Source organism: Aplidium turbinatum, chromosome 4 (genome assembly GCF_918807975.1).
Source record: "Aplidium turbinatum chromosome 4, kaAplTurb1.1, whole genome shotgun sequence".
Taxonomy (NCBI): domain Eukaryota; kingdom Metazoa; phylum Chordata; class Ascidiacea; order Aplousobranchia; family Polyclinidae; genus Aplidium; species Aplidium turbinatum.
Genome location: NC_137475.1, coordinates 13,210,297 through 13,236,724, shown reverse-complemented (window position 1 = coordinate 13,236,724; position 26,428 = coordinate 13,210,297). Strand labels below are relative to the sequence as shown.

At 38.8% G+C, this 26,428-nt stretch overlaps 1 protein-coding gene across 1 annotated transcript in view; it reads right to left on the bottom strand.

Annotated features, from left to right (window-relative positions):
* LOC145768136 (alpha-1,3-mannosyl-glycoprotein 4-beta-N-acetylglucosaminyltransferase-like protein MGAT4D) overlaps positions 1–26,022 on the bottom strand; it is a 31,728-nt gene extending 5,706 nt beyond the window's left edge. Inside the window, exons 1-2 of the mRNA XM_082579609.1 lie at positions 25,927–26,022; positions 2,269–2,418 (exon numbers count right to left, since the gene is read on the bottom strand). Of these exons, the coding sequence (XP_082435735.1) occupies positions 2,269–2,418; positions 25,927–26,019 (243 nt within the window). The 5' untranslated portion in view covers positions 26,020–26,022. The remainder of the gene's footprint in view (positions 1–2,268; positions 2,419–25,926) is intronic.
* Between the last annotated feature and the right edge of the window lie 406 nt (positions 26,023–26,428).

The window sequence follows — 26,428 nt, the reverse complement described above, 5'->3', positions numbered from 1 at the left end:
GGCTTGGATGCAAACGCCTTACAGCAAAAGGTAATACGCGGTGTTGTCTTCAATTCCCCACTCCCTCTTGCAAACGTTTCAGGATACTAAAATTATTCTGTGCTCGGAAATAAGAGTAGCCTAATACTTAGATTCTATGTAAACCTTATTGACAAAAGCTGTTTTGAAACTGAAGATTTGAAATAAAGATCAACATTATGATGACCTTAATTGGCAAGCTCAGTTAATTACCGCAAACACCATCGTCATCAGTGGTGGCCTTGTGCAAGAAGTAAACATGAGGGCCCCCCACAGCTCGGTATCGACAAATTAAAGTACGCAAACTCCAATAACTACACAGCACAATAACACAAAAAAGAATTAACATAATAGGCTACAACAACAAACAGCGATGGTAAGCGAGAAAGGTGTATTTCATGCTATGACATCTTCACATCACTCTGATACTATGTTGTACCACCCAGGCGCAGATTTATGGGGGAGGCCCAGGGGGCCCGGGCCCCTCCTCCCGAAATTTTGTGAGGAATTGTTGAAATTGTATGTTTCCGCATCGAATGGTTTGATATGCTTCTAAACAGCTGATATCAGTCCCACGGCGGACTTAACTCATCCCGAGGGAGGGGAATATTTTTTTGTTATTATTATGGTTGAAATTATGCATCGATCAGACTCCGTTATTTTCTTTCATACAACTTCAAATACATTTTAATAGCAACATTTGTTGGAGCTGACTCAGCTGAAACCAACACTGAACCAAATGACGTCAGTTGATACAATCTGAAACTTTGAATGGCTGTTTTATAGTTTTTAGTCTTCATTATAATTTCAATCAATTACCTTATATGCCTGTAAACATACAAATATCCAATTGGTCAATGGTCATGGACACTGCATACAGGGTTTCAAACCAGATTTCAAGTTTACTTTGCATGCTCAGCAATTTTTATCAAAATTTATTTTTTTAAACATTCACAATTGATGAAAATGGCTGTTTTAATTTCTATTTTATAGCATATCGTATATGTCTTAGTATCATTGTTTATATCTGTTTTAGCCTATCTTTCTTTTTAATTGATTTTAAATTTTCTGGCCCCCCCCCAAAAAAAAACTCCTAGATCTGCGCCTGGTACCACCATACGCAGTGCCCTCCGAGTCCTACACCACCCGTCTGCAGCACTTACAAAAAATGCACCTTTCTCATTAGGATTACCGACCTGACTGTCATGAAGAAAAAAACATCTATAAAAGTAAAAAAAAACGAAACACCTTCAAACAGGATTGCCAGGTGCTGGTTGAAAAAATATGCAAAACCAACTCTAAAAAAAATAGGGATGCAAACTATAAACTATGGTGGAAAAGTTAAGTTAACCTACTGCTTTCTGCTAGTGCTTAATAATTTTATTTGTGCATATTTTGGATAAGTGCGGGCCCCAAAAATTTGCGGGCTCTGGGCGGTCCCCCTAGCTTGCCCACCCCAAAGGCCACCACTGAGCGTCATTGTAATCTGTGCATCGCGGGTTACAGGCAGGGCTGTGGAGTTAGAGAGCCGGAGTCGGAAGGATTTTGGCATGTCCGAAGTTGTTAAAAAAGATCGACTCCGGTTGAATACAAAACAACGAACAATAACGTTTTTCAACAAGTGAATAAAAAATAACAGTAACCTCTCAAGTAAAAGTTTGCTGGTTTGCTAGTAGGCTACACCCCTTTATTTTCTTTGAATCTTAATAACATTTTTGCAATTTTTTTTGAAAACATTGCTTCTTGTTCTTTGTATTGTGCTTCAAAACTTCACCAGAAAGTATAAGTGTTTGTTCTTGTCAGTTTTTGTGTATGTCGCCATCGATCGCAACTTAGTGAAATTAAATTTCAAAAAAATAAAATAAAAAAGGACAAACATTTAAAAAAAGTCTGACAATCCTAAAAAATCTGGCAACACTGAAGCCGCCATCGTAGTTGGTCGGCCATTTATAAATCGAGGAGTCGGAGTTGTATATTTTTCGCCCAACTCCACAGCCCCTGGCGTTACAGGTATGGTCTACATAAGCCGTTTGCAGACTCAGAGGCTTAGTTGGGCATAAGGTAATTTTTTCTTTTGATCTGCAACACGTTATTCTTTTATTTTGACCAAGTGATTTTAAAGTATTAAAGTCTACTCTACATTATAGGCTACGCATTTGGACAGGAAGTTTATCATTAATTTTAATAGATTAGTTTGGCCTTCATCATAAAATTGCCATTACAGTAGCTGTTGGATATGCAGTGTCCTACCTGTAACCAATCGATTGGCTTTTTATTCCAAAAATTATGAACAAAACCAGCAAATGAGGGAATACTTTCTCTTCTGAACAGCTTTCCAATAGAACAACAACCGGAGTAAGAAATGAAGAACCAATCAGAGTTTTCCAATCGCTTGGTATTCTGCAGTGTAGAAATAGAATAGCGAAACGTTAATTTTATAAATTCAGCAAACACACGAGGCAAAAATAGATGGGAGATCAAAAGCTTATATACAATATATCATATTATATCTTTTTCGAGTAAGCCTTTTGGACTTGCATCAGAGAAAGTATTTGAAAACAGCTAGTTTTTGATTTCGTCATCAAAATGAGCCGACATTTTTCTTCATTGGCAGGGCCTCCGAGAGAAGTCAGCACTGGTCGGAAACAATACGAAAAATGGGCCCCATAATATTTTTTTAGCAAATATACAACTAATTTGTATCTTGCGTTGCTTGTTCGTGTTAAGCTGAAATTAGCCTACTTTCCTCAGCATGAAAAGAACTTCGTTCAATGTAAAAATCAACAATAATCACCGGATTACACTTGCAACAAAAATGCCATTGAGACAAACTATTTTGTCTAGAAAGCTTTGTAAACCACAATACAGGCAACAAAAATAGTTCAACCAAGCATGTAATTCAGGACTCAGGAGTGCCCAAAACAGCCACAATAATTTTTCTGAAAACTGCAAGTTGAATTCATATGATTTTTGTGTGTCTGCAGGCTAAAAATAACACATTATACAACAACACGCGCGGGCCATACAAAAACGTGGGCTGGAGTTGTCCAGCGGGCCGGACTTTGGACATCCCAGATTTAATTCAACCATTTCTGGACTTTTTGCAATGCAAAGTTACGGATCACAGCATCAAATAATAAACTTTTGCGACGTCTGAATTGATGCACAACATGTATAGTTAGGGTTTTCAATCTGTTTTGAGTCATAGGCCTACTGGAGCGCAAACAATTCTTTACAAATTTTAGTAATTGCTAAAACCACGTTCTCAAATCGCAACCGCTGGAGGTAGCTACCGGAATACAAAAAATCATAACAAAACTATTTTGAAAAACCTTTCGAAAGTTGCAATCAATGATTTCCTTGTGTAGAAATTATGGGGTGGTTCGTCCTGGTTTGCAGCTGAAGTTTGCTGTGTGGCTTTCTGTCAAAAGTACCAACTCATCCAAAATGTCTTAAAAATGTCATTGTTGTAGCCTACAAATGGTTTAAATTTGTTCTACATGCCCGCAACTGCACAACAGGCATACGATGAAATTTTCATGAAACTTCAAACTCATCGACGATATGTTTGAGTTTGTTGATGCATTTGTCAATTCCAACGACTATCGAATCCTTTGCAATGTAGCCTACGCTAGAATACATTTCCTTCGAATGATTCAGCTTGTTAAGTGGAGTTATAAAAGCGTTCTGTCCTCAGGAAAAGACAATCTTTTTCTTTTAAATTTACAATTACTACTGCAACTTTAGCTTGCGAGTAGTAGCCTACTCTTCTCAGCTTTCTCTTACTTAGATTACATCTTCCTTTAATTTCAAATTCATCAGTGAATCTTCTTTAGGACCTTAATCCACACAATGCAAAGCAGTCACAAATTTAAAACTGCTAGTTGTAGGCTACTTTAGCATTGACTCAGCTTACGATCAAGCTTCTTGTTGGTTCCAACTTGATGCATTTCAGAAACGTTTTTAGAGCTTCAATTGCAAAAAGGTAATGTAAAGCATTGGGTTTGACTGCACCACGCCTTGATTACCCTCTCGAAGTCAATTTTCTTTGCAAGATGATAGGACAGCTTTTTTTAGATTTTTCAGAATTTTCCCTCTGACTGCATGGGCTATAACTTTAAACATGCCACAAGCTTACAGATATCGATCAGATGTGGGATCCCGGCGTAGCTCCAAGAAGGGCTCTTCTAGGCATTCCAGAAGTGAACATCAATCGCAGTTTAATTTACATTACCTTTTCCCCACGCCTGTTCAATCCGTGGGTGGACCAGTGCAATCCACACGTTTTCAAACTGTTTCAGGAGGTCTCGGGGCCGCGGCTAAGGGTCTTCCGAAGGCTCTAGAGTCTGGAGCCAAGGCCTGCGAATTATAACCGAACTCCTCCCTCAGAGCGTACAGGTCACGGGCCGCCATTAGCAGTAATGCTTTGCCCCTTCACAGTTTTCTGCGCCGCTAGCTTTTGATCGCCCAGCTACACGTAATTTGGGTGGTTGTGAGAGGCGTATCGCGTCTCCTGAATTTAACGTGTGTGAGGATCCTGATCGGGCTGTGCATGTGACTGAGCCCCCTCAGCCCCTTAAGGGATATAGCTTGTCTTTTCCCGCTAAATCGAGTTCTCAACAACAGGATTGCTTTTTTGAATACCAAAATAGTAGAACGTTTTTTGATTAGGCGGCCTTGATTGGTTACGATGGTAATAATATGCCATTTATCTTCTTTAAAAATCGTATTACGGCCTTAATGGCAGCTTCGCCCTTTAAAGGAACTCGTTTGACTTTGTTACAACCAGCTTGTGTTAGAACAGCTGCTCAAACGATTGCTAATTTGGTTTCCGACACTTCTGGCTTGTCAGAGGAAGACAGGATAGAAATGCGGTTAGATCGCTTGTCCCAGCGTTTTGGAGTTCGTGGAGGTCTTTTCGCCGAACCAGAAATTAGAAAGTATCGCTATGGTAGCAAAATAACTTCGATCTCTTCCAGTGATTTGAAAGAGTTTAAAGATGAATTGTCAAAGTGTCTGCTTTACGCGCAAGCTTATGGTCAGCGTGATAAATTGGGAAGACGTTTTGTTTTGGATTTGGCTAAGCGACTCCCATTTGACGCTAAGCAGCGTTATCTTCACATTTTAGGTGATCAGTATGGTAGCACTGATGAGCCTACTTTTCAGAATTTGTTTGATTATGTAGTACGAGAGGAAACGCGCTAGTCGATTGATTTTAGCATTATGCTAATGGGCGATTCTGGTGAGTCGCAGCATTTTAAAAAGTTTGGCAAAGAAAAATTGTCTTCATGTCCGTTAGGCAGACGTCGGTAAAACCCCATGATAATGTGATGTCAGGGATTTCGCAGTTCTCGACTGCTGTTGGTGCACCGCGCGGTGGTGAGGCCAGACGTAAAGACCTACCGGCGTGTCTTTATTGTTCGTCACGTGGTCAAGTTGAATATCATTTTTCGTCTAATTGTAAAGATTTTTTGCGCTTGACACCGAAAGATCGGAGAGTTGTTATTGTGAAAGCTGGCAAATGCTTGAATTGTTTGCGCCAGCATGTGGTTAGGGACTATAAGCATGCAAACAACTGTCATCAATGTGGGCCTCACAACGATAGGAAACACGTTTTTCTTTTGCATGCTTTTTATGTGACGTCACGTGATTCTCTGGATTCGATCGGCAAAGATGGTGCTTGTGCCAGAGTTCCTGTGCGTAATGTTAAGATTGGAAATGTTAAAGCAGCCTTTAACCGCATTACTGCTGCTCGTGTTTTGAATCCAATGACTGGTAAATCGAAGTTGGTATATTGTCAGCATGATCCTGGTTCGCAGTTGACATTTGTTTCGAGTGATTTGGTGTGCGAACTTGGTCTTAAACCGTATGATAAAGCGTCGTTTAACATGGATACTCTGGCTGGTCAGGAAGCTACTTGTGCTGACCTTGTTAAACTCAACATCAAGTCGTTACAGACCGATGAACTGTTTTGTGATGTATCCTCGGTTGTTCACCCAGCTTGGGCTGACGTTGTTAAAACTTTAACGCATAACCAGGATTTAAGTGGTTTTCGTCATTTTCATGATGTGAATGTGTTTCATTTGAATGATTGTAGTACTGTAGATGTAGGCTACTGATTGGCAACGACAACGCTTATTTGATGTGGGCTAAAGAAGAGCGTGTTGGTGAAAATCGTAGTGAACTGCATGCTTTGCTCACTCCTCTCGGTTGGTTGGCTTGTGGTGGTAAGTCACCCTTAGATGAAAGCGTTGCTAACGTGTGCAGAGTGCAAACATCTTCAGAGTCGGATGTCATCTCTAGCTTTCAGCGTAAAATTGAGTCTCGTGATATCGAAATAGCAGCCCTGAATAAAGTCATTCAGGATTTGACGTTGCAAAATGAAACCTGTGAATTGTCTCGCAATGACATTTCGGCTAGAGAACTGTTGAACCGAATATTGAGTTGAAAGATGGTCGATTTGAGATACCTGTACCGTTGAAGGAAGATATTGAACTACCTAACAATTTTGTGTTGGCGTCAGATAGAGCTGCTGCTTTAAGGAAAAAGGCTTTAAAACAACCTGAACTTCGTAATTTTCTTACTGACACCATAAAAGATCTTAAATCTAATGGTTATATTGAGCGTGCTAGTGAAGCAGAAAATGTAAAAGGATTTGAGTGGTATTTACCATACTTTGTGACGTCTCAATTAAAAAAGCGCATTGTTTACGATGGCAAGTTTGAATGCCGAGGAACTTGTGTTAATGATGTAATGTTTTCGTATCCTGATTTGTTAAACCCTCTGGTAGATGTCTTGGCTAGATTTCGGCTTAGTAGATTTGGTTTCGTGGCCGATATGACTAAGTACTTTTTTCACATTTTGGAAGCTTCAATACGCAAGCCCAATTTTATTGAACTGCTTACGTACACAAGCAGTGCCGTTCGGATCGTGAACGAACGCCCTTTGGTACCTTTGAGTGAAAACCCTAGGGATTTTACTGTCATCACCCCTGCCTCACTGTTGACCCCATATTTAGACCCATACTGTTTACACGAATTAGAAAAGGGAAGCCTGTGGTTCGGAGAGCTAAAGTTGCCGTTTGCAACTATGATGAGAGTACGGGGAAAGTGAAAGTAGACTACGTGTTGAGGGATATTTCGTGCCTCGCCCCTGTAAAGAACACTTAAGTGTTAGGGTTTGAGCCTGGTTTTGTCTGCGGTGGCTGACACTTGTCTGAGCCCAGAACAGTCAGTTATTATCGCAACCATTGTATATAGCGTCAATTTAGCGTGTATCTATGGTACCAATTTCATGTATCGTCGTGTATTATTCTTATTGTTGTTCATTCTTTGCATGCCCTTTGTATTTGCGTATTAACTTAAACGTGAGTGATTTAAACAATTTGTGTATTGTGTGTTTTTATTCATTGGCTCACGATTGTCCTTAAATTCTTTTTTAGTTATGCCATGTTAGACTGTCATAACTAAGGGCCGCTATGTTACGGACAATTTTTAAATCAAACGTCACATAGAACCGTTGTCTACTGAACCTTACGTCTTACGTTATGGACTGTTGCTAGAAATAAGCAAAGATTGCATCACCTTTGTCACACCTTTGAAACATTACATAATCATTATATCTTGAATTACGAGAAATGGTGTAAGCCAAATTCAACAGATGTTTGAATAGCTTCATAATGCTTATCATTATTACGTCACAGAAGCTGCTTACGTGCGTTTGAAATATTGCAATCTATTCTCGTCATTTTTAAAATTGTTGCTTGAAAAGTTGGTTGCATATTTAACTTTTTTGCTTAGTGCTTGCCAGCTCGACGAAATTTCCGTCTTTATCTCAGTAATTTGTATTGCAGTGACAAGTTTTAGTGGCGCATCGTGTTGCGTTCCAATTTCGACAGCCTTGAGGCTATTTTTACAGAAATACAATTCTTGAATAGGCGTTTTCAGAAGAGTGTTTCTTTCAGTCATTGCATACAGACGAACAGATCCGAGAATCTTATGTTACAATTTTCCCACGAAGAGATTACGGTTTACCGTTGTGACCATGTTGACAAACACATTCCATTTCCTTTTTTGCGGACTTTCTTTTGGAAACTGAAACAGACCAACTTTATGCAATGCTGTCGTGTTACAGCCAAACGCAACACAACAGTCAGGCATAGTAACGGCTATGATGCAATAATGCTTCTACAATAGTCAGACTATGATGCAATATTGATTGAAAGTGGCTATTTTTCCACACTGCAATGGTTACAATCAGATGTTGCCAGAGGTAGGATTAAAGTTAGGAAGGGATTGTTTTCAACAGCTATAAACTCTTCTCAAATTAGGGCAGAATGCTTTATCTGGCACTATTGAGGCTATTATTACACTATATAGTGTAAATATAGCCACAGCCATATTGATTTTATGGACATTTAATTTTTAGCAATGCTACTACATTTATACAACCGTACCTCACCTTTCTCGTAACATTGCTACTATTACTCAACGAAATATTCTAGAAACTTAGAAAACGGTTAGAAGTGCACGAAGTGCACTTATTAGAAGTGCACCTTCGATACTCGGCAATGTTTATTTCTGATTTATGGCGCATAATGATCAGTTTTTACGTGTGGAAACATAACAAGCAGAAGCCAACAAGCACACTTTGTTTGATTGTGCAGCAAACTTGTTTGGCGGCCGTGTTGGGCAGGCTGTTTGGTCGCTGCCACAATCATTTAAGCTGTGCCTTGTCGAATAATTCATTTTATATTGCGTTGATTGTATGTAGTTATGGCTATTTTTTGGTATTTAAATGAAACACTTGCGGTCTCTTAAAACTACTTAGCGGTCACCAAAATCAAACCTTAAAAAAAACATGATTGCTGTTTATATTTGTCTATCAGCTCAACCAAAAAGATTTATGCATTCAGTAGGTAGTTATTACTTAGTTTGATACTGTAAGTGTAAAGCAATCATATAAACGCACATTCAATATTCTTCATTTGGCATCCTCAGATTTACTTTATACCGTATTTTGACTGGTAGGCTACTGGGCCAGTAGGCTAAACGTTAAATTATGTTTGTTTGATTGTAATCAACTTAATCAGTACCAATAGCCATTTAAATAACTCAGAACTATGCCTTGGATTTCTTCTAGTAATCTTCATAGAATGAATGAGACAACGTTTAGTTTATGGAAACTTGCGATTCGTAATTGCGAAACAAATTATTCGCTGTATCTCAAAGACTAGTGCCAATTCGAAAAAACAAGTGCATTTTTGGAATCAGAGGCCTCAAAATATACAATAACAACTCTCACATCCCGTACCTTTGAAACATTTCTGTTGGCCGATTCTTCTCCAATTGTAATGCTTTCACACCTGTCACAATCAATGTACGAGGTCTCGCGACTGGCTGCTTTGTATCTTGATCGAGCGTGCTGTTTTGATTGTAAAATTTTTATGCTATAGATCAGGGGTGTGCAACCTTTCATACTGCCGGGCCAAATATGTGTATTCGTATTAGACCACGGGCCACTTGCATATCTTATCGACTACCTGTTAGTGAACACCACGAAAAGAAAACAGTTTCGTTTTTAGTTTATTGCGAATCAGCGGTAAAGTTTTTAAAATCACTTTAATGAGAGCTTTGAAGCTGGCTTGCTTTCCCAACCACCTTATCCAGGTTTACTTGAATTGAAGTGCTGGCAACCCGAAGTCCATTTTCCAGGTGTACATTAGTCAGTCCTGAGCGATGAGGGGATTTCATAAACCCCAGTTTAGAAAAAAATTGTTCACACACGTACGTTGAACCGAACAATGCCATCTTTGAAGAGACAAATTTTCTCAGCTGTGGAAACTTATCTTGATCGAGACGTTTGCGGTAAAAATTGCCCAGACTCATTTCCAAGTACTTTGCCTTTAAGTCAGTTCTCGCTTGGAGTTCAATCAGTTCCATTTGAATATCATTTGGTGCTTTGTCAACTTCTGTTTGAAATGGCGAGGAAAATATTTCAAACAAATGTTCGTGGGATTTGAAGTCTTTGAAGCGATTCAAAAATTCACTCAATAGATTTTGAAGTTGGTCTGCGAATTCTGTCTTCTTCTCAGCAAGCAGTCCAGTTTCTTTAAGAGATTGAAAGTGGCTTAGATCTCCTTTTTGTAAGTGAGCTTTCCAAAGTTTTAACTTGTTCTGAAACGCTTTTATGTGCCCATACATGTCATTTGCATACTGGCCATTTTGCTGCAGCTTCGTGTTGAGGTCATTCAGGTGTGTAGTTATATCAACCAAGAAAGCTAGATCACACAACCAACTTTCGTTTTCCATTTGATGTACAGGTTGCCCTTTTGTTTTCAAAAAATGTATTACTTCTTTTCTCAGATCATAAAACCGTCTGAGCATGCGACCCTTGCTCAACCAACGCACTTCGATAAAGTACAACGGGTCTTGATGCTCAGAGTTAAAATCATCCAAAAAGTTTTGGAACTGGCGATGATTAAGTCCACGCGCTCGAATAAAATTTACTGCGTTAGTGACCGGACCAAGAACTTGTTTAAATTTCAACGTCTTTGCGCACAGATTTTCCTGGTGAATGATACAGTGGAAAATTGCAATACCATCACTGATTTCTTTTTCTCGTAAAGCAGACTTCAAGAGGCCTACTAATCCAATACCATGTCCGGACATGGCTCGAGCACCATCTGTTGCAACTCCGCATAAGGTAGTCAGGTCCATTCCGAAAGTTTCAAAAGCATTAAAAACTTCCCTAGCTATATCAGCACCAGTGGTAGTGCCTTTTATAGACTTCAGTGACAAACGTTCTTCCGTTTCATTCAACTCCCTGTCCACACCTTTCACAAATATAGCCAATTGTGCCGTATCCTTCAGATCCGTATACTTTCATCAGTTGCAAAGCTCCATGAAACAAAAGTTTTCACTCTGTCCTTAAGAGTAACGCAAATGTCATCAGCAAGTTCGTCAATACGCCTTGCCACTGTCCTTCGCGACAGACTTATTTTCTGGAACTCAGGCACCATTTTTGGGCAAATTTTTTGTGCGACATCAATCAGGCATTTCTTAACGAAATCACCTTCAGAATACGGTTTCATTTTTTGGGCTATTCTTTGTGCAATCAAAAAACTACTTCTTACTACCTTTTCACTGTCACTACGCATGCTTTGAAACATAAAACGCTGGCTATTTACTGTAAGTGTTTCTGCATTTGCGTCACTTTCTGTTTTCTATCATCTCCATCCAGCTTTCCGTAAGAAGACCCAGAATGGTTTGTCTCGTAGTGTCGTTTAACATTGTACTCTTTCGTAGCACTAACAATTTTATTGCAAATAAGACACATGGGTTTGTCATCCGAATTTTTAACAAAAAAGTATTCCAAGGTCCATCTTTCTTGGAAAATTCTCTTCACTTCCTCTACCTTTCTTTTTTTTGCTGTGAAATTTGCAGAAGTTGCCATCGCTGCTTGAATTTTACTAAAGTTTTTTTTAAACAATGAGGTTTAAGCAAGTGTAAAATTACCAATAACGAAGGTGTAAAGATATGATTGTTGCTTAATAAAGAAAAAAACTCAACTTAAATCAACAAAATACGTCATGGAGTGAGTAAAAGGTGAAAAAGGCGGACATTAAAAAGAAATAAGCGACTCCACTTGTTAGAGCAAAATATGGAGTTGCAACGATGCACTGAAGCAATTTCAAAGTATGAGCGACGATCCATTAAACAGAATTAGTGATTTCTCATGGCGTGGTAGCACGCAGACAAAAAGCTTGCTGCAGACCAAAAGCCTGAAACTGAATATTTTGTGGTGCGGGCCAAAAACCAAAGCACGCCGCGGCCACATATTTTGGTTCCGCGGGCCGCAGGTTGCACGCCCCTGCTATAGATTATCATCGGTTATTGTCCTCTACTAACCGTTGATTGCGAGATCTCTATTATGTAACGTGTTTTCCAGATCATTCTACTGCTACGTGCAGATCTAGAGCTTCTTTAAACTTGCTTGTTTAGTGAATTGTGTGAATTGATGGATTATTATTATGAGTTTATTATGAGAGTTGTGTTATGAGTTGTGGATTGGTAAAAGGTGCAGAGATTATTGTTGATTGAGAGTTGAAGTAATTGAATACAAGTAGATGAGAATTGGTGCTGATATAAATTGTGTTCGAAGTTAGAGTTATTTGAGAAGCCGTTCGTAAAGTCCTTCAAGAATTTTCATTATCATTTCACCAGTAGAAATATTATTCCACATTTAATTGACTGCCTTTCGATAATATCCCATTAAACTACGTCATTGAACCTTTCCAAGTCTCTTTCCTGGTAAGAGATAGAAAGAAATTGTGACATTCTGGGGGCTCGTCCAGGAAACGATTACAAACGAAGAAATCGAAGAACAACCGAAGGAACAATAAATCAACAACAAGCTGTCAAAATGGCGGATACTGTCAAAAATGAGATGATCGAAAACTTACGGAGCATAGCTGAACAAATGGGGCTGAGTGGAAATGAGAGGTCTCAGTTTGTGATGGAAGAGTATCACAAGATAATGGACTGAGGAAAGATAATTGGACGGAGAAAGCAGACGGAGGAACAAGATAATTGGACGGAGGAAGCAACTAGAGCAAAGAAGACAAAGAAGAAAAGAGAGACAGCAGCCTCAAAACTCCTCTGATTTCATATGTCCAAACTGTGGACAAGACTGCCACGCCAGGATTGGACTTCAGAGCCACATGAGAAGCTGCCATACACAGAGTGCTACTATCATCTGAAAAGATGGAAGGATGCCTACTACTACTACTACTAGTTTGTGATGGAAGGGTATCATAAGGTAATGGACCAAAAAGCTCAGCAAGAAGCTGACGAAAGAGAAGAAAGAAGAGCTGCTCGTGAAATAAGGAAAGCAGAACTTGAAGCTGAAGAGAAGAGAGCAGAGCGTGAAGCCGAAGAGAAATGAGCACAACGCAAAGCAGAAGCTGAGGAGAAACGAGCACAACTTGAAGCTGAAGAGAAGCGGGCACAACGCGAAGCAGAAGCTGAAGAGAAACTGGCACAGCTCGAAGCTGAAGAGAAACGGGTGCAGCGTAAATCAGAAGCTGAAGAAAGAAGAGCGCAATATGAATTGGAAAAGTTAAGATTTGATTTAGAAAGACAAAAACTGGACATTGGTGAGCGATCTGATTATACTAACGATAATGTTCGAGATGTTATTGTGGTGCAAGTTAGACGTCCAGATTTGCCATCATTTGTTGAGGAAAAAGATGGTTTAGATAGTTATTTGTTAAGATTTGAACGATATGCTACAATAGACAAATTGGAGAAGACAGCGTGGGCTACTCAATTAAGCAATTAAGCATGTTGTTGTCAGGGCAAGCCCTTGATGTATATTCAAGACTTTCACAAAAAGATGCGATGGACTACGACAAATTGAAGTTAGCTTTGTTGAAACGTTACAATAACACAAGATGGAAGATGCACCAATGATGTAAAAAGAAGAATCGGTCAAGCAAAAGCGTCATTTTGGAAATGCATAGAATTTTTAAGAGGAGAAATAAATTTACAATTAAAACTGAGACTTCTATCTTGTTACATCAAACCAGTCATGTCATATGGAAGTGAAAGTTGGACCTACAGCAAAGAAACTCACAAAAAAATTAATGTTTTTCAACTCTGGTGCTACTGAAGAATATTAAAAATATCATATAAAAAACACATAACAAACGAAGCAATTAGGAAAAGAATTGGAGTGCAAGATAGATGTGCAAACGACTTAGCAAAACAAAAGATGAAATTTGCGGGACATATTTTGAGAGGATCGGCAGGACAGCTACATCAATTGGTTATTGAAGGTATGGTGGAAGGAAAGAGGTGCAGTGGAAGAAGGAGACGAACATGGGGGAGATGACGCTATACAGTGGGCTGATTTGTCAAGCATTGGACAAGCAAAAAGAGTAGCGGAAGAACGTGACTTGTGGAAGAAAATGACAGCCAACCTTCGGATTGGAGACGGCACGTAATCAGTGTTGGGCGCGATAACTCATTTTTCAGTTAAGCGATAACGATAATCGATAAACGAAAAATGCCTAAAGCGATAACGACCCAGCAAACATTGTACTTCGGCCCAACGTAGTGTGACAGTTGGTAAAATAATGCTCCTCCGTTGGCACTACGTTGTGGCTGAAGTTGACCCAACGTATCTTGCACCATTCGTCGCAGTTGGGACAACTTCTTTAAAATGTTTGGGCCAACGTTATCCCAACTCTACACCCAACGTAGTTCATCGTTGGTACCCTACGATGGCCCAACGTATTTTGCACCATTCATCGCAGTTGAGCCGACTTATTTTAAAATCTTTGGGCCATCGTTATCCCAACTCTACACCCAACGTAGTTCATCGTTGGTACCCTACGATGGCCCAACGTATTTTGCACCATTCGTCGCAGTTGAGCCGACTTATTTTAAAATCTTTGGGCCTACGTAATCCCAACTCTACTGCCAACGTAGTTCATCGTTGGTACCTACGCTGGTCAAACGCACTTTGCACCTTTCGTCGCAGTTGGCCATATATATTTTGTACTAATCGTTGTAGTTGAGCAACGTTGGTTAAACTTAACCTGCAATTTCAAGTTGACACTGTCCTGATGATCCATATGCCAATACGATGACCATCTTCTTATACTGAGCAAATTTAAGTCAATGATGTAAACAAACGTAAAGTTGTTGAAAAATACATTTATTCGAATGGTAAAATGCACCACCCATGCAGAATTCACAGCTACGACAAGACATGCATAAAAGTCTAAAAACACAGTGGACTGAGGTACTTCATGCCTCATCAGAAGACTGCGCCTGGATGTAACAACGTGATCTGTGGCGGCCTCAAATGCAAGTACCTATAAAACAATATGCAACATATGTAAAGAAAATATACTGTACAGTGCAAATTAGATCGTGTTTACAGCACGTGAAAGAACAGACTCTAATTGCTACATATCCCATGGATATGTGTATGCAACACCCGGTTATTTTACAACAAGCATTTTTTTAATACATCCTAACATTCCTCAGTATGTTCTAATTCTGTAATTCGTAGCCTATACGATGGGGTGGGGAATGGGTATACCGTTATGTTCTATCAACCTCTAACATTAATGCACATTCGTTAATCGTGTTAATGCGGTTTGCCTTCTCTAACCAGTGCAAATAATTATTGTTATCGTTTGATAGATTTTCGAAGTCAAGTCTTAAAATGTGTGCATATTTCTTGAAGTTCTGCTCCAGTAATAAACTAATCACTGGTTTAGTAAATAAAAATGCTTTTATTGCCCTTATTGAGAGAATAGTAACGATTTGTCAGTGACGGAGAGAACAAATGAACATACCCGCAGTACTTCTTGTAGCAAGACGTTTAACCGGCCCCCATCGCGGTCTTTCCACGTCTTAAACCAGTCGCCCAGTTTGTGGTCAATTTCTTGTAGAGTGCATGATTTCGTATTGCTCTGGACAACATCTATAAGTAAAGCAGTTTTGTAAACAAATAATGTTACATCGATTTTTATTTTTACACAATCATCTACAGCAGTGGCCAGCGGCTCTTAACCTGTGGGTAATTACTCAATCTGGGGAAGTTTGAGGTCTTCCAGAGGGCAATGAGCAGGACAGTGCAAATTATTACCAATTTTTAATCAAACTTAAATCATTGTTGGGTTTGGCTTTGGCTATTCCATTCAATTGATTGCCAAAGGCTAATAAAATTGGTACGAATGGAATTAATTTTATGCTGCTGTTTGGAAGTCTTCACGAGAAGATGCAGAACAACGTGTTCTTGTCGAAGGTTGCTTATTAGTGCGACTTTTTCTCTGACATAAACGCCTTGAACTGCTTGCAAGGCAAATGGACAAGGTTATGGGATATAATAGACAAATAATAGATTTAAGATGCCCAACATGCTTAATTGCTTAAGTGGGGTAACGAGTCAGAAAAGGTTAAGAACGTTGCTCTACAGTCTGTTTCACGTGCGTGGCACGATCATCAGGAGAGCTGGAATGAAAATAAAAGTGAGGACATCACCATAAGCATAGCCGCCGAACCCAGGAAGGTTGGCCTTCCCGACCTTTTCGCAGAGAAGGCCACCCTTCCTTGCGAAATCGGCCAGATCAACTTTCTAATCTCATCTTTTTTATTGCACACGAGTAAACAGCAGGTGTTTTTCAATTGGATCTAGACTGAGGCATTAATCAGGGATAGTAAACAGCAAATTGACAAAAAAGATTACGAAAAAGGTAAACTTCAGATGCTGCAAAACTTATGTTATATCCAAGGTTGTTATTTCATTGAAAATTAATCATGAACAGTAAGTATTCTTTCTGGAGACGATATCATACCAACAAAAGGTGAATACAAAACTTAAACAAACTACTTACCTACGACCATGTTCTTTAAGTTTTGCATGGAATTAAAAGAAAACTTTTTCTCTCCACTTAATTTATTTTTCCCCTTCCCGGTCCGCGAGACGTAACTTGCGACTTCGTTTAACATCACCTGAGGCATCAATCGATTAACCGTGTCGTATAGGCTTCTTCCCCCTATACGACTCAGTTGTTTGAACTGCAATAGAACAGATGGATGTTGAAATGCATAAGCCGAGATCGTTAAAACAGCATAGAAAGCAGTCCCATCAAACAGTCGCGGTGCGTACCAGGCCACCAGCGTACAATAGCATGAATTTTTTGTAAATTGGTGTGTACCATGTGGTTATGTGCGTTGAATTGTGCAATTAGCCTGTTGAGGCAGACATTAAATGGTTTAGAATTCATTCATTCAAGTTTAAACTCATTTTAGGCTAAATAGAAGAATTAACTCCCCACACATAAAACTCATGTATTACCTTACCAAAAATGTGGGTGACTTTAGATAGGTAATGCGCAGTAAGAACTAAGAACATATCGTGTTCACTAACCACAATCTGATAGGTCTCCTCATTCTCCAGCATGCTGTTTACGGTTTTTAATTCCGCTATGGTTGGCTATGGTTGTAGCAGAAAGAGGAACATCCTCAGGAATCGGAGCCAATTCTAGGAATTTATCTGGGATAATCCCTCCCTTCTCTCTCAGCATAATTTTGATTTCACAGAACCGTTTGTTCATTTGACGTTGCTCTGTCAGAATTGTTTGAAGATAAGTGAACACTTTTACAATACCCCAGTATGTCAATGAAAAGATGACATGACCACAAAAATCTGTCCGCCCCATTTGCTCAGTAGTTAAAGCACCCGACTAAGACCAAGCGGCGCTGATTCGACTCTCGGGATGTGTTCTTGAGCAACACATTGAAAGGACAACTCTCCATTCAGCAGAACCTAGTGAATGCTGCGGGGTGCAACCTAATTCGTACCATGAACAATTCGCACCGTCAGTTACCTTGAAAAGATCAAGAGAAAAAATTAAAAAAGCTGTAGTCGCTGATCGTAGTTTTCGCAAACATTTTAAAAGGATTAGGGTATCGATTAGCTAGACATCGGTATCCGCAAACAAACAAACTGAAAAGATCGAGAGAAAAAAATAGAACATTGCTGATCGCAGTTTCCGTTTTTCCGCAAACATTTTAAAATTTCCGGTAATGCAAACATTTTAAAGTTTCCGGTAATGATCCTAAGAGTTTGCCGAAGTCGCTGATCGCAGTTTCCGCAAACATTTTAAAAGGGTTAGGCTTGATCGGAGTTTCCGCAAACATTTAAAAATTTCTTTAATGATCCAAAGAGTTTTTGTTTGTTTGTGGAAAATTTTTAAAATGTTTGCAGAAACTGTGATCAGCGACTTCGGCTTTTTTTAATTTTTTTCTCTATCTTTGCAAGGTATGAACTGACGGTACGAATTGTTCATGGTACGAATTAGGTTGCATCCGATGCTGCGCAATCTACTTCATAAAACAATCTGCAAAAAACTCGTGGTATATACATAATGTAGAATTTTGACGCGAATTCTACGTTAAAGAATATCTTTCTCACTGGCGCCAAACAGTGGATTGGATTATTATATGCGTCGCTCAGTTAATACGGTTATGCGCCTACAACAGACAGAAAAACAAGCCAAGTAAATTGAATCTGAACGCGGTCTTGAGTTCTGTTAGTTTATTGTGGCAGATAGGTTGCAAGATTACAAGTCAGAAGATCACAAGGTCACAAGATCACAAGTTGCAGGTCGAAGGTCCAGCCACAAGGTTGCAGGTCGCAAGGTCGTTTAACAAACTTAGTGGGCAGATATAGGCTACTTCAATTCTAGATAGAGCTGGTGATTATAGTTCAGACTCACCGAGACAGCAATCAGGGCTTGAAGTGATAATCCGTACAAGTAATAATCCAAATAATAATAGTCGTAACAGTCATACAGCAATTGATTCTACTAGTGCATCTTATTCAAATAGAATACAAAATGTACAATTAGTAAATGGTCAAGAAATATTTCACATAAAGTTTCTCAATTTATGCTTAAGAGTTAAGATTTAAACATCTCGTTTTACCAAATGCAGCTAATACAAAACTCAACGGAATTTCTGGTCTATGCTCTAAACGTTCGCTTTGCTAAGCCTTTTATGCTGATATTGCAAAACACAAAGAAGATGCGCTATATAAAGACAACAATAAGAAAAAATAGCTTCAGTAATATGCCTTGGTTGAAGCAAGCAAGCAGATAACAATCGTTCGCCAACGTTGATAAAACATCTTTCAAGATGCGGCGAAAGGCTTCAAAGAAATAACGCGCTTAGCCAGTATTTATAGTCACATACAGACACACAGCATTTAGACGTTGAATTACCGTTGGCCGTGCTATGCCAACGTTTAAATGGATGATGAAAAACAACGATTAATTTTCAGCCCACAAGATGACATAAATTGTTTTTTAGAGCAATAGAAATTAAAAATAGCATTTTAAAACAACACACTACAGATATTCTGGTGCCGTTTCATGAGTCACAATCCTTGCAAGCTTCAGTTTCTCGTCTAAAAACTTGACAGCAATTATTTAACTTGTTTTTCGGGAAGAATAAGGAATTGCTAAAAATGTAAATTGTTTTCGTACAAGTCGATAGATCACCAACTCCGTGGAAAGAGATATATAGATTTAAGTAAACACAAGCTTTATGTCTGTAAAAGTAACGTAATAATTCTATCAGCACGAAGACGCGATTGACGTTTCAGAGGTTTTCTTAAAACAACAAAGAATAAAGTGGCTGCTACTTGACATGTTATTCAAGTCGATTATAAAATTAACAACATAATGCGGTGATAGTAGCAACACTTGAATCCTGATAAAAGCACTTCTCGTTGACATAATAGTCATTTTTATGCCACTTGAAAGTGATGATACCACTTTTTGAAAAAATCGAGTAGGCTACTTCTACAAATGTTACTTCAAAACCAATAAACAGGTCGCGTAATTGCCGTAAAAGGTATTAAATAGTTTACCTTGAAGAATAGACCTGAGTATACTGAGTACTAGAACTGAAACAAACCTTACCTGAGTTTCATGATGATCATTCATGTACCTGGGGTTTTATTTCGCTGAGACTTTTCGGTCATTTGTCCGAAATGACTTGAAAAAATTCGGTCAATTTTATTTATTTCGGTCATTTTTGGTCATATATAGTCAATTGACTATATATTTTTTCGGACATTTTGACCGAATTGACTACGGTATATTTTTTTCGGACATTTTGCTAAAAAATCGGTCAATGACCGAAAAAAAACCCCCAGAATTCATGGTGTGGGCAGTGCTCTCATAAATGAAAACCTGAAAGTCTCCAAAGCTACGTCTAAAAATTCCCTAAATCATTATTACATTCAGTTTCACGTTCTGAAACAAAAAGCAAGAGTTAAGCGGTTTAAACAACAACACTAGCAAAAACCATTCTACATGACTTTATTGCATTAGTGGGCTAAGTCTCACAGCAAAAAGCAGTACAGTATGTTAAATTACAGCGATGCTTAACATTACAGGGATACAGTGAAGATTTACTAATGCTTATCACATGCTAAAAATGACATAAACTGTGCACGACTATCGACTTATTCATGAGAGCTAATTCGACTAGCAATTAGTTGATAAGTTCATGTGCTTCAGCATCTGTAGCTGAACTCTTCATGAGCCCTTGCCAACTTCAACAATTTAGCTCGATCCCTTAAACCCAGTTTGACAGCTGACTTCATACCTTGGGTGTGTAGCAAACCAACTAAACTTTCTCACTTTAAACAGTTCCTGTAGTCAGTTTTAATGTTCTTCAAGCTACCCATACTAAAAAGTCATTCAACTTTTCCTGCACTACGCTGCCAGCTATAAAGCTAATGCAAATGTCAGCAAATGCAAATGCAAATGTCGTCCAACTCCATTTGGGTTTTCGCGCGTTTTTTTACGATTCACATCACAGACAATTGTAGCTTCTGATTGCGCATGCGCATCGTCATCTCTCTTTAGCGATTTTTGAAGAATGCTCGTTCAGACGTTCGCCATTTTTATAGTGTACCAATTACTCGCGTTTGTCAATGCTTTAGATATGGCGTGCTGTGCATATGGATGTAGAAAACGAAGAAAATACAATTCAGATGATAAAAAGAGTAAATATTATTCCAAGATATTTAGTAATCTCTCGGATCATGTGTTTGAATGCACCGTTTCCAATAATCATATTTTTACACTAGTCAAAACTGTGTCCAAATGTTATTTAAAAATTAGGTTTTACCTCATTGGTAAGAAAACCTGCAAGCAAATACAAGCTAAATTGGTTCGTAAAACGCTTAACAAACGTCTGTAGACGTTGAATCAGTGTAAAAATGACAGATTTTGTTGTATGGGTATTGGCTGTAACAGCGCAGCTTTCACGCAAATTTGAGACAGTAACAATGGCGAATGCCTTTTTTTAATTTCTTCAATCGAGATGCGAGAAACGCTGTCTAGTTGTTATAAGATGTCTATGGTTAAAGTGCTTGCCTACGAACACATGGTCCGGGAAACTGTGGTCCAATTATTCAGCTCAGTGTTGTCATATTTTTTTAAAAATAAAATGAAAACTTCGAAAACAAAAATGAACGGAGCACGTAAAAATTGCGAGATGAAACTACCGCCCTGATCATTTTTAAGAAGGCAGAGTATAGTTATATAGAGCCATAGTAGAACACTAAAAAAACTAGCTGCTGCTAACAAACTTGAAAAACTGCAGCTAAATTTGCAAATTAGTGTTTTTTTTTCAGAATTAGTGATCCTCATAGTGATGCATGATTTAGAAAAACATTTCAATTTTTTTTTTTACTTATAGCAATAACGTAAAAAAATTGAGGGGTTACCGTAGTTCGCCCGCAAATAATGACGTTGGCCCAACGTTCTGTACAACTGCACACCAACATTGGAAAGACCGACTTCCTAATTCTAAGTTTTTTTGTATTTTCATTGTCCCATTACAATTGTAAAGGGAATACCATGAAGCAAACTTAAACAATTCTTTGGAGGCATCTTCGATTAAAATATTTCAAAAGTTGGCAAAGTTGGCAAAACTACACTACCCTCAGCCAACCCGAACAACCGTCAGCCAACGTTGGGCCAAGGAAAAATGTTTACTGGGGATAAACGATAAATCAAAAAAAAGTTAAGCGATAACGATAAACGATAAAATTATCGCCGATAATGTCCGATAACGATAATTTTTTTTTCTTGATTAGCGCTGCCCCATCCCATGCAGCACGAACTGTTTTCATCAACATGACGAAAAATCGAACATAATATACTGTAGTGTAAAGGGACAAAAGTTTTTGTAAGTTATGCATAAATAGAATCGCAACAGTGGCAGTAGGTAACGACTCTTCAACCTCTTGATCCAGAATCAAACCACTGAGGTAAACGCCGTGCTTATAATTATACCTTCAGATACCAGTTGGATGCTTTTATCAATTGAGTTACACTGCCGCTTACGTGCAGTAGGCAAAATAATTAAATCAAATGAAAATACCATAAAAAATTCCAAACTTTGTATTTTGCTTTCTGCAGGTCTGTTTACAGCAAAGTCAGCAATAATTGAAAAAATTCCAAAAAACGCAAAATGCTTGAAAATTTATCAGTAATCTTAAGCGTTATTGGTAGTAAAAACGTGCATACTGTGAAATCCATCAAGCTTGTCAAATTAGTCGTGTTTGTTTAAGAACAAAAACATAATTATCGTAATTTACTGATAATTTCAGATAATTTTTTTTGCTTTCTTTGTGAACACCACGCTGAGTTGTTGAGATAAGAATATTACAATATAGGCACTGTATTTGTGGAAATAAAAATATTTGATTGAGGTAGGCTATGTCGCATAGGTAGATGAGAAAGGTTATACTGTATTTAGCATAATTTTACCACGCAACTCGATGCGCCGCCTATTGTCATGCAAAAACTACTACAAGATGTAAAAAATGTGATGTCGGTCTGCATGTCAAATGCTTCAAGCAATATCATATTCCGCAATGACTTGTTTCAGTCGTCGTCGTCGTGTGAGCGTCTGGGGCCGAGGGTCTATCTATTTACCACCCCAGATTCACGATGTTCCCGGACTACACTGGAAGGCTACTAGAGAGCAGCCGGAGAGCAGGGCGCTGTTTATAGCAGTGTCGATGTTATGGCAGTGAGCACTGCGGCACCAAACAGGTGCACAGTACTCTGCTGAAGAGTAGACAAGGGCTAAAGCTGCTATACGCAAAGTGTCAGCCCTCGCCCCCCAGCTAGAGCCTGCCAGGCGCTTGAGTAGCGCAGCGCGGAATGTGAGTTTCTTGCGCAGTGACACCAAATGGTGGCGGTAAGTGAGCGATCTGTCCAGATTGTCCAGATCCGATTGTTTCAGTGATGTTGTGTTACTTTGCTACTTTTCATCTTCATATTTTTTGAACTTTCATTTCAATAAAATGCTCGATGACAATAATGACATGACAAGACATGAACAAGACATTTCCCATTTATCACTGTGAGCGATAAGTAAAATGTAATAACGCTTAAGCATTACGCACAAGAAACTTGTGAAATTTGATAACGGATTTGCCTAGCGTCTTATATGTAGGACGGCTTTTTTTTCAAAAAGTACAAACACAATTAAAAAAAAAATAATTGTGATATGTTTTTTAGGTCACAAGTATGCTATATTTAAATTTTCCGAAAATTTTTTTAAGTACTTTCACTTTCGGCACAAATGGGTTAACTTTTTAAGTTAAATGGCACTTACGCATTTGGTTATTATTTTTGGATTAAAGTTATATCGCCAAGCTAGAAAAAAATCGATCTTACAGTCTATAACCGATCTTGTGTTGTTATTGTGTGTGAATTCTGTCTTTTAAACTGAGTTTGTGACGTAACCGCACGTCTCAAGGCCAGTTCTTGCAATTTTAGTTAATCTACTCATCTAAAGATTTAATGCGCTTAAAACAGTAAGTTTCATGTTTTAAAGAGAGAGATTTTACTTTTTTACGACAATTACTAAAAACTAACACTTCCAACGAAAAAAGAAAACACAAGAATAAAATAGTTGATCGTGAGGTGCCGCGAAAGACCATGTTTCCGATGTAAAAGCGGTCTCGTATTGCGACACTTTCACAAACCACTTGCTAATTTCTTTCCCTTCGCTTCAAAAGAATCTGTACCGCCTGTGCGCTTACATTTTGTAAAATTCACTCACGATTGCCGATTGCAGCAAAACAACAAGAGCCTTGTTGCATGCATTTCATTGCATTGCAATTTGTAACTCTAAAAATTATTGTGTTGTCAGGGCCGTCGCTGCAGGGGGGCGTGCCCCCTCCCCTGACAACGACCTGTGCACACACATTTCAGGCACTGAAGAAGAACTGGTTTTAATTTTAATTTCATTAACTAGGCGGTTAGTAAAAATATTACTTTTCATGGTCCTTCCACTTGAGTGTTGATCCGAAATAAAATTTATCGGCGATTAATTAATTATCGGCGATAATATAATATCGGCGATAATGCCCATCACTGCAAGTAATGATGATGATGATGGATGCCGTCAAAGATTCCGTGAGGCAAAGCCTGAACTTCATGAAAGCCAAAGGTCAAATTATTGAAAGTTTAAGAAACCTTTTGTTAAAATGGTTTGAACTTTCGGGGGCCGAACAATCATTGGACGGAATGGCAAACCTTATGGTTAAGGAACAATTCACAGATTTATGTTCAAAAGATCTTTCAGTTTATTTAATGGAGAGAAGTCCAAAGACTCTAGAAGACATAGCCAGTGTGGCGGAACAGTATTTAGTTGCCCATGATGAGAAGTTGTCGACCGAAGAGATGTTGTCATTCGATAATGACGAGGAGCAAACAAATAATTTTAAAGGAGGTGGGGTTCCAAGAGAAGTAAGCTGTTTTAATTGTAATGACTTAGGTCATAAGGCAATTAACTGCCGGAAGAACACTAACAGAAATCATCAGGAATCGAGGAGTGGTGCAATCGTTGTAATAGGCAAGGACACGAAGCAAAGTAATGCAAGGACAAGTCGTTTTCCCTATCCAATCAGTCTGGGAAGAACGGAAAAAACACAAACGTTTATCGAGGCGGTTGTGCGATAATGATACATGAACCACAGCTTGAGGAGAGACCGGATGCCGATGATCAGTTGGAGAAGAAAACGGTAAAGAAGACAAAAAAAGATGCTTGCGAAAAAATAATACCTGAAGATTACCTGCCAATAGTGACTGGAAAAGTTGGAAACAAAAAGGTAAAAGTTTTACGTGATTCTGGTTCTACAGGTATAATGGTGAGGAGAGATTTAGTAAAAGACAGTCAGTTAACTGGAAAAACTGGCCATGTGATGTCGATAAATAACACTTCAATCCAAGGACCGTTAGCGAAAATATATATCGAAACTCCGTATTGTAAGGGGACTGTGAAAGCGTTATGTTTACAAAACCCTTTAGTTAATCTTATAATCAGAAATGTTAATGAAAGAGATTCTGAAGTTACTTGTTATTCTTGTGGCAAGAATGGTCACTTTGCTCGAGATTGTTCTGCAGATAATCAGCGACGATCTCACGATCACGGATACTACGAGCGCGAAGAACCGAGGAGAAGAGGCAGGCGACGCCCATTTGGGGTTTGCTATAAATGCGGTAGACGCGGACACTTCGCCAGGGAGTGCGTTGCTGACGGCGGACATTCGGAAAACAGACGTTGCTGTGACAACTACTGCTACCGATGTGGGGAGATTGGACACACAGCCAGGAGCTGCCGTTTTGATGAAAAGGCTTACTACAACTGTCACAGAGAAGGTCATCTGGCCAAGGACTCTCCGGAGAGGAAGTGTTTCCGATGTAAGAAGATGGGTCATCTTGCTCGCCGGTGCACTGAAGACATTGAGGACGGTGGAAACTTTCACAATAAACGTGATAATTATTGTTTTGAGAAACTTTGTCGTTGGTAGATCATGCAGCGATGGACTAATGAAAATTGTTTTATTGAGTAATTCCCTGTTTTGTAAAGTGTTTTGTATTGATTGTGTTGTTACAATGTTTGCAACAATATTCTAAGTATGTTACAATCAATGTGCGAGGTCTCGCGACGGGCTGCTTTGTATTTTGATCGAGCCTGCTGTTTTGGTTGAAAAATTCTTATGCTATAGGTTATCATCAGTTATTGTCCTCTAGTAACCTTTGATTGCAAGATCTCGCACATTGATTGTGACACATTATAACAACAGCACCCCATTTCTGAACAGACCCATGAAGCGACACTATCACAAAACATTTTAGGCACGGTCGCTACATAGGGACTCGCAAGTGAATTTCAGGGGAAAATAAATGGTGCTCACCTGCTGACACGGCACAGCGTGACGTGGTTACAAGGTTTGAACAAAAAAAAACAAATTATTAAACACATTATTTTCATGGCTTTTACTCACTTGTTCCACCACCTCATCGTAACCAACATTACTCTTTACGTCATCTTCCAACATTAGGTAATATTTTGTTGACAAATGATAGATGTACATCATAATAAACACAGCGTCCAAGTTTTCCTTTGATCTCCACTTTACTCGCTCCAAAGAATCTCCCAGGGTATTTGTGATTGCTACATTCCAGTCGGGATAATATTCGTTTGGAGGACTGATAATCTAAAATATCATTTATAAACAACAAAACTGCAAACTCGAAATTGAAAAAAAAGACAAATGGGATTAAATGACATTATTCAAGAAACAATACAACAAACTAACAAAATAACCCAATTAGTTGTTGTCTGTCATGCGTCTAGCTATGGCAGGGGTTTCCAAACTTTTTCCCAGGGGGGCCAAACATGATAATGCGGAAGTCCTCGAAAAATCTTGTTTTGCTCGAAGAAAGGTGCATTAGGCTGTATGGTAACATTGTATTATTTAATGTCATTTTTATACAACAAAGCAA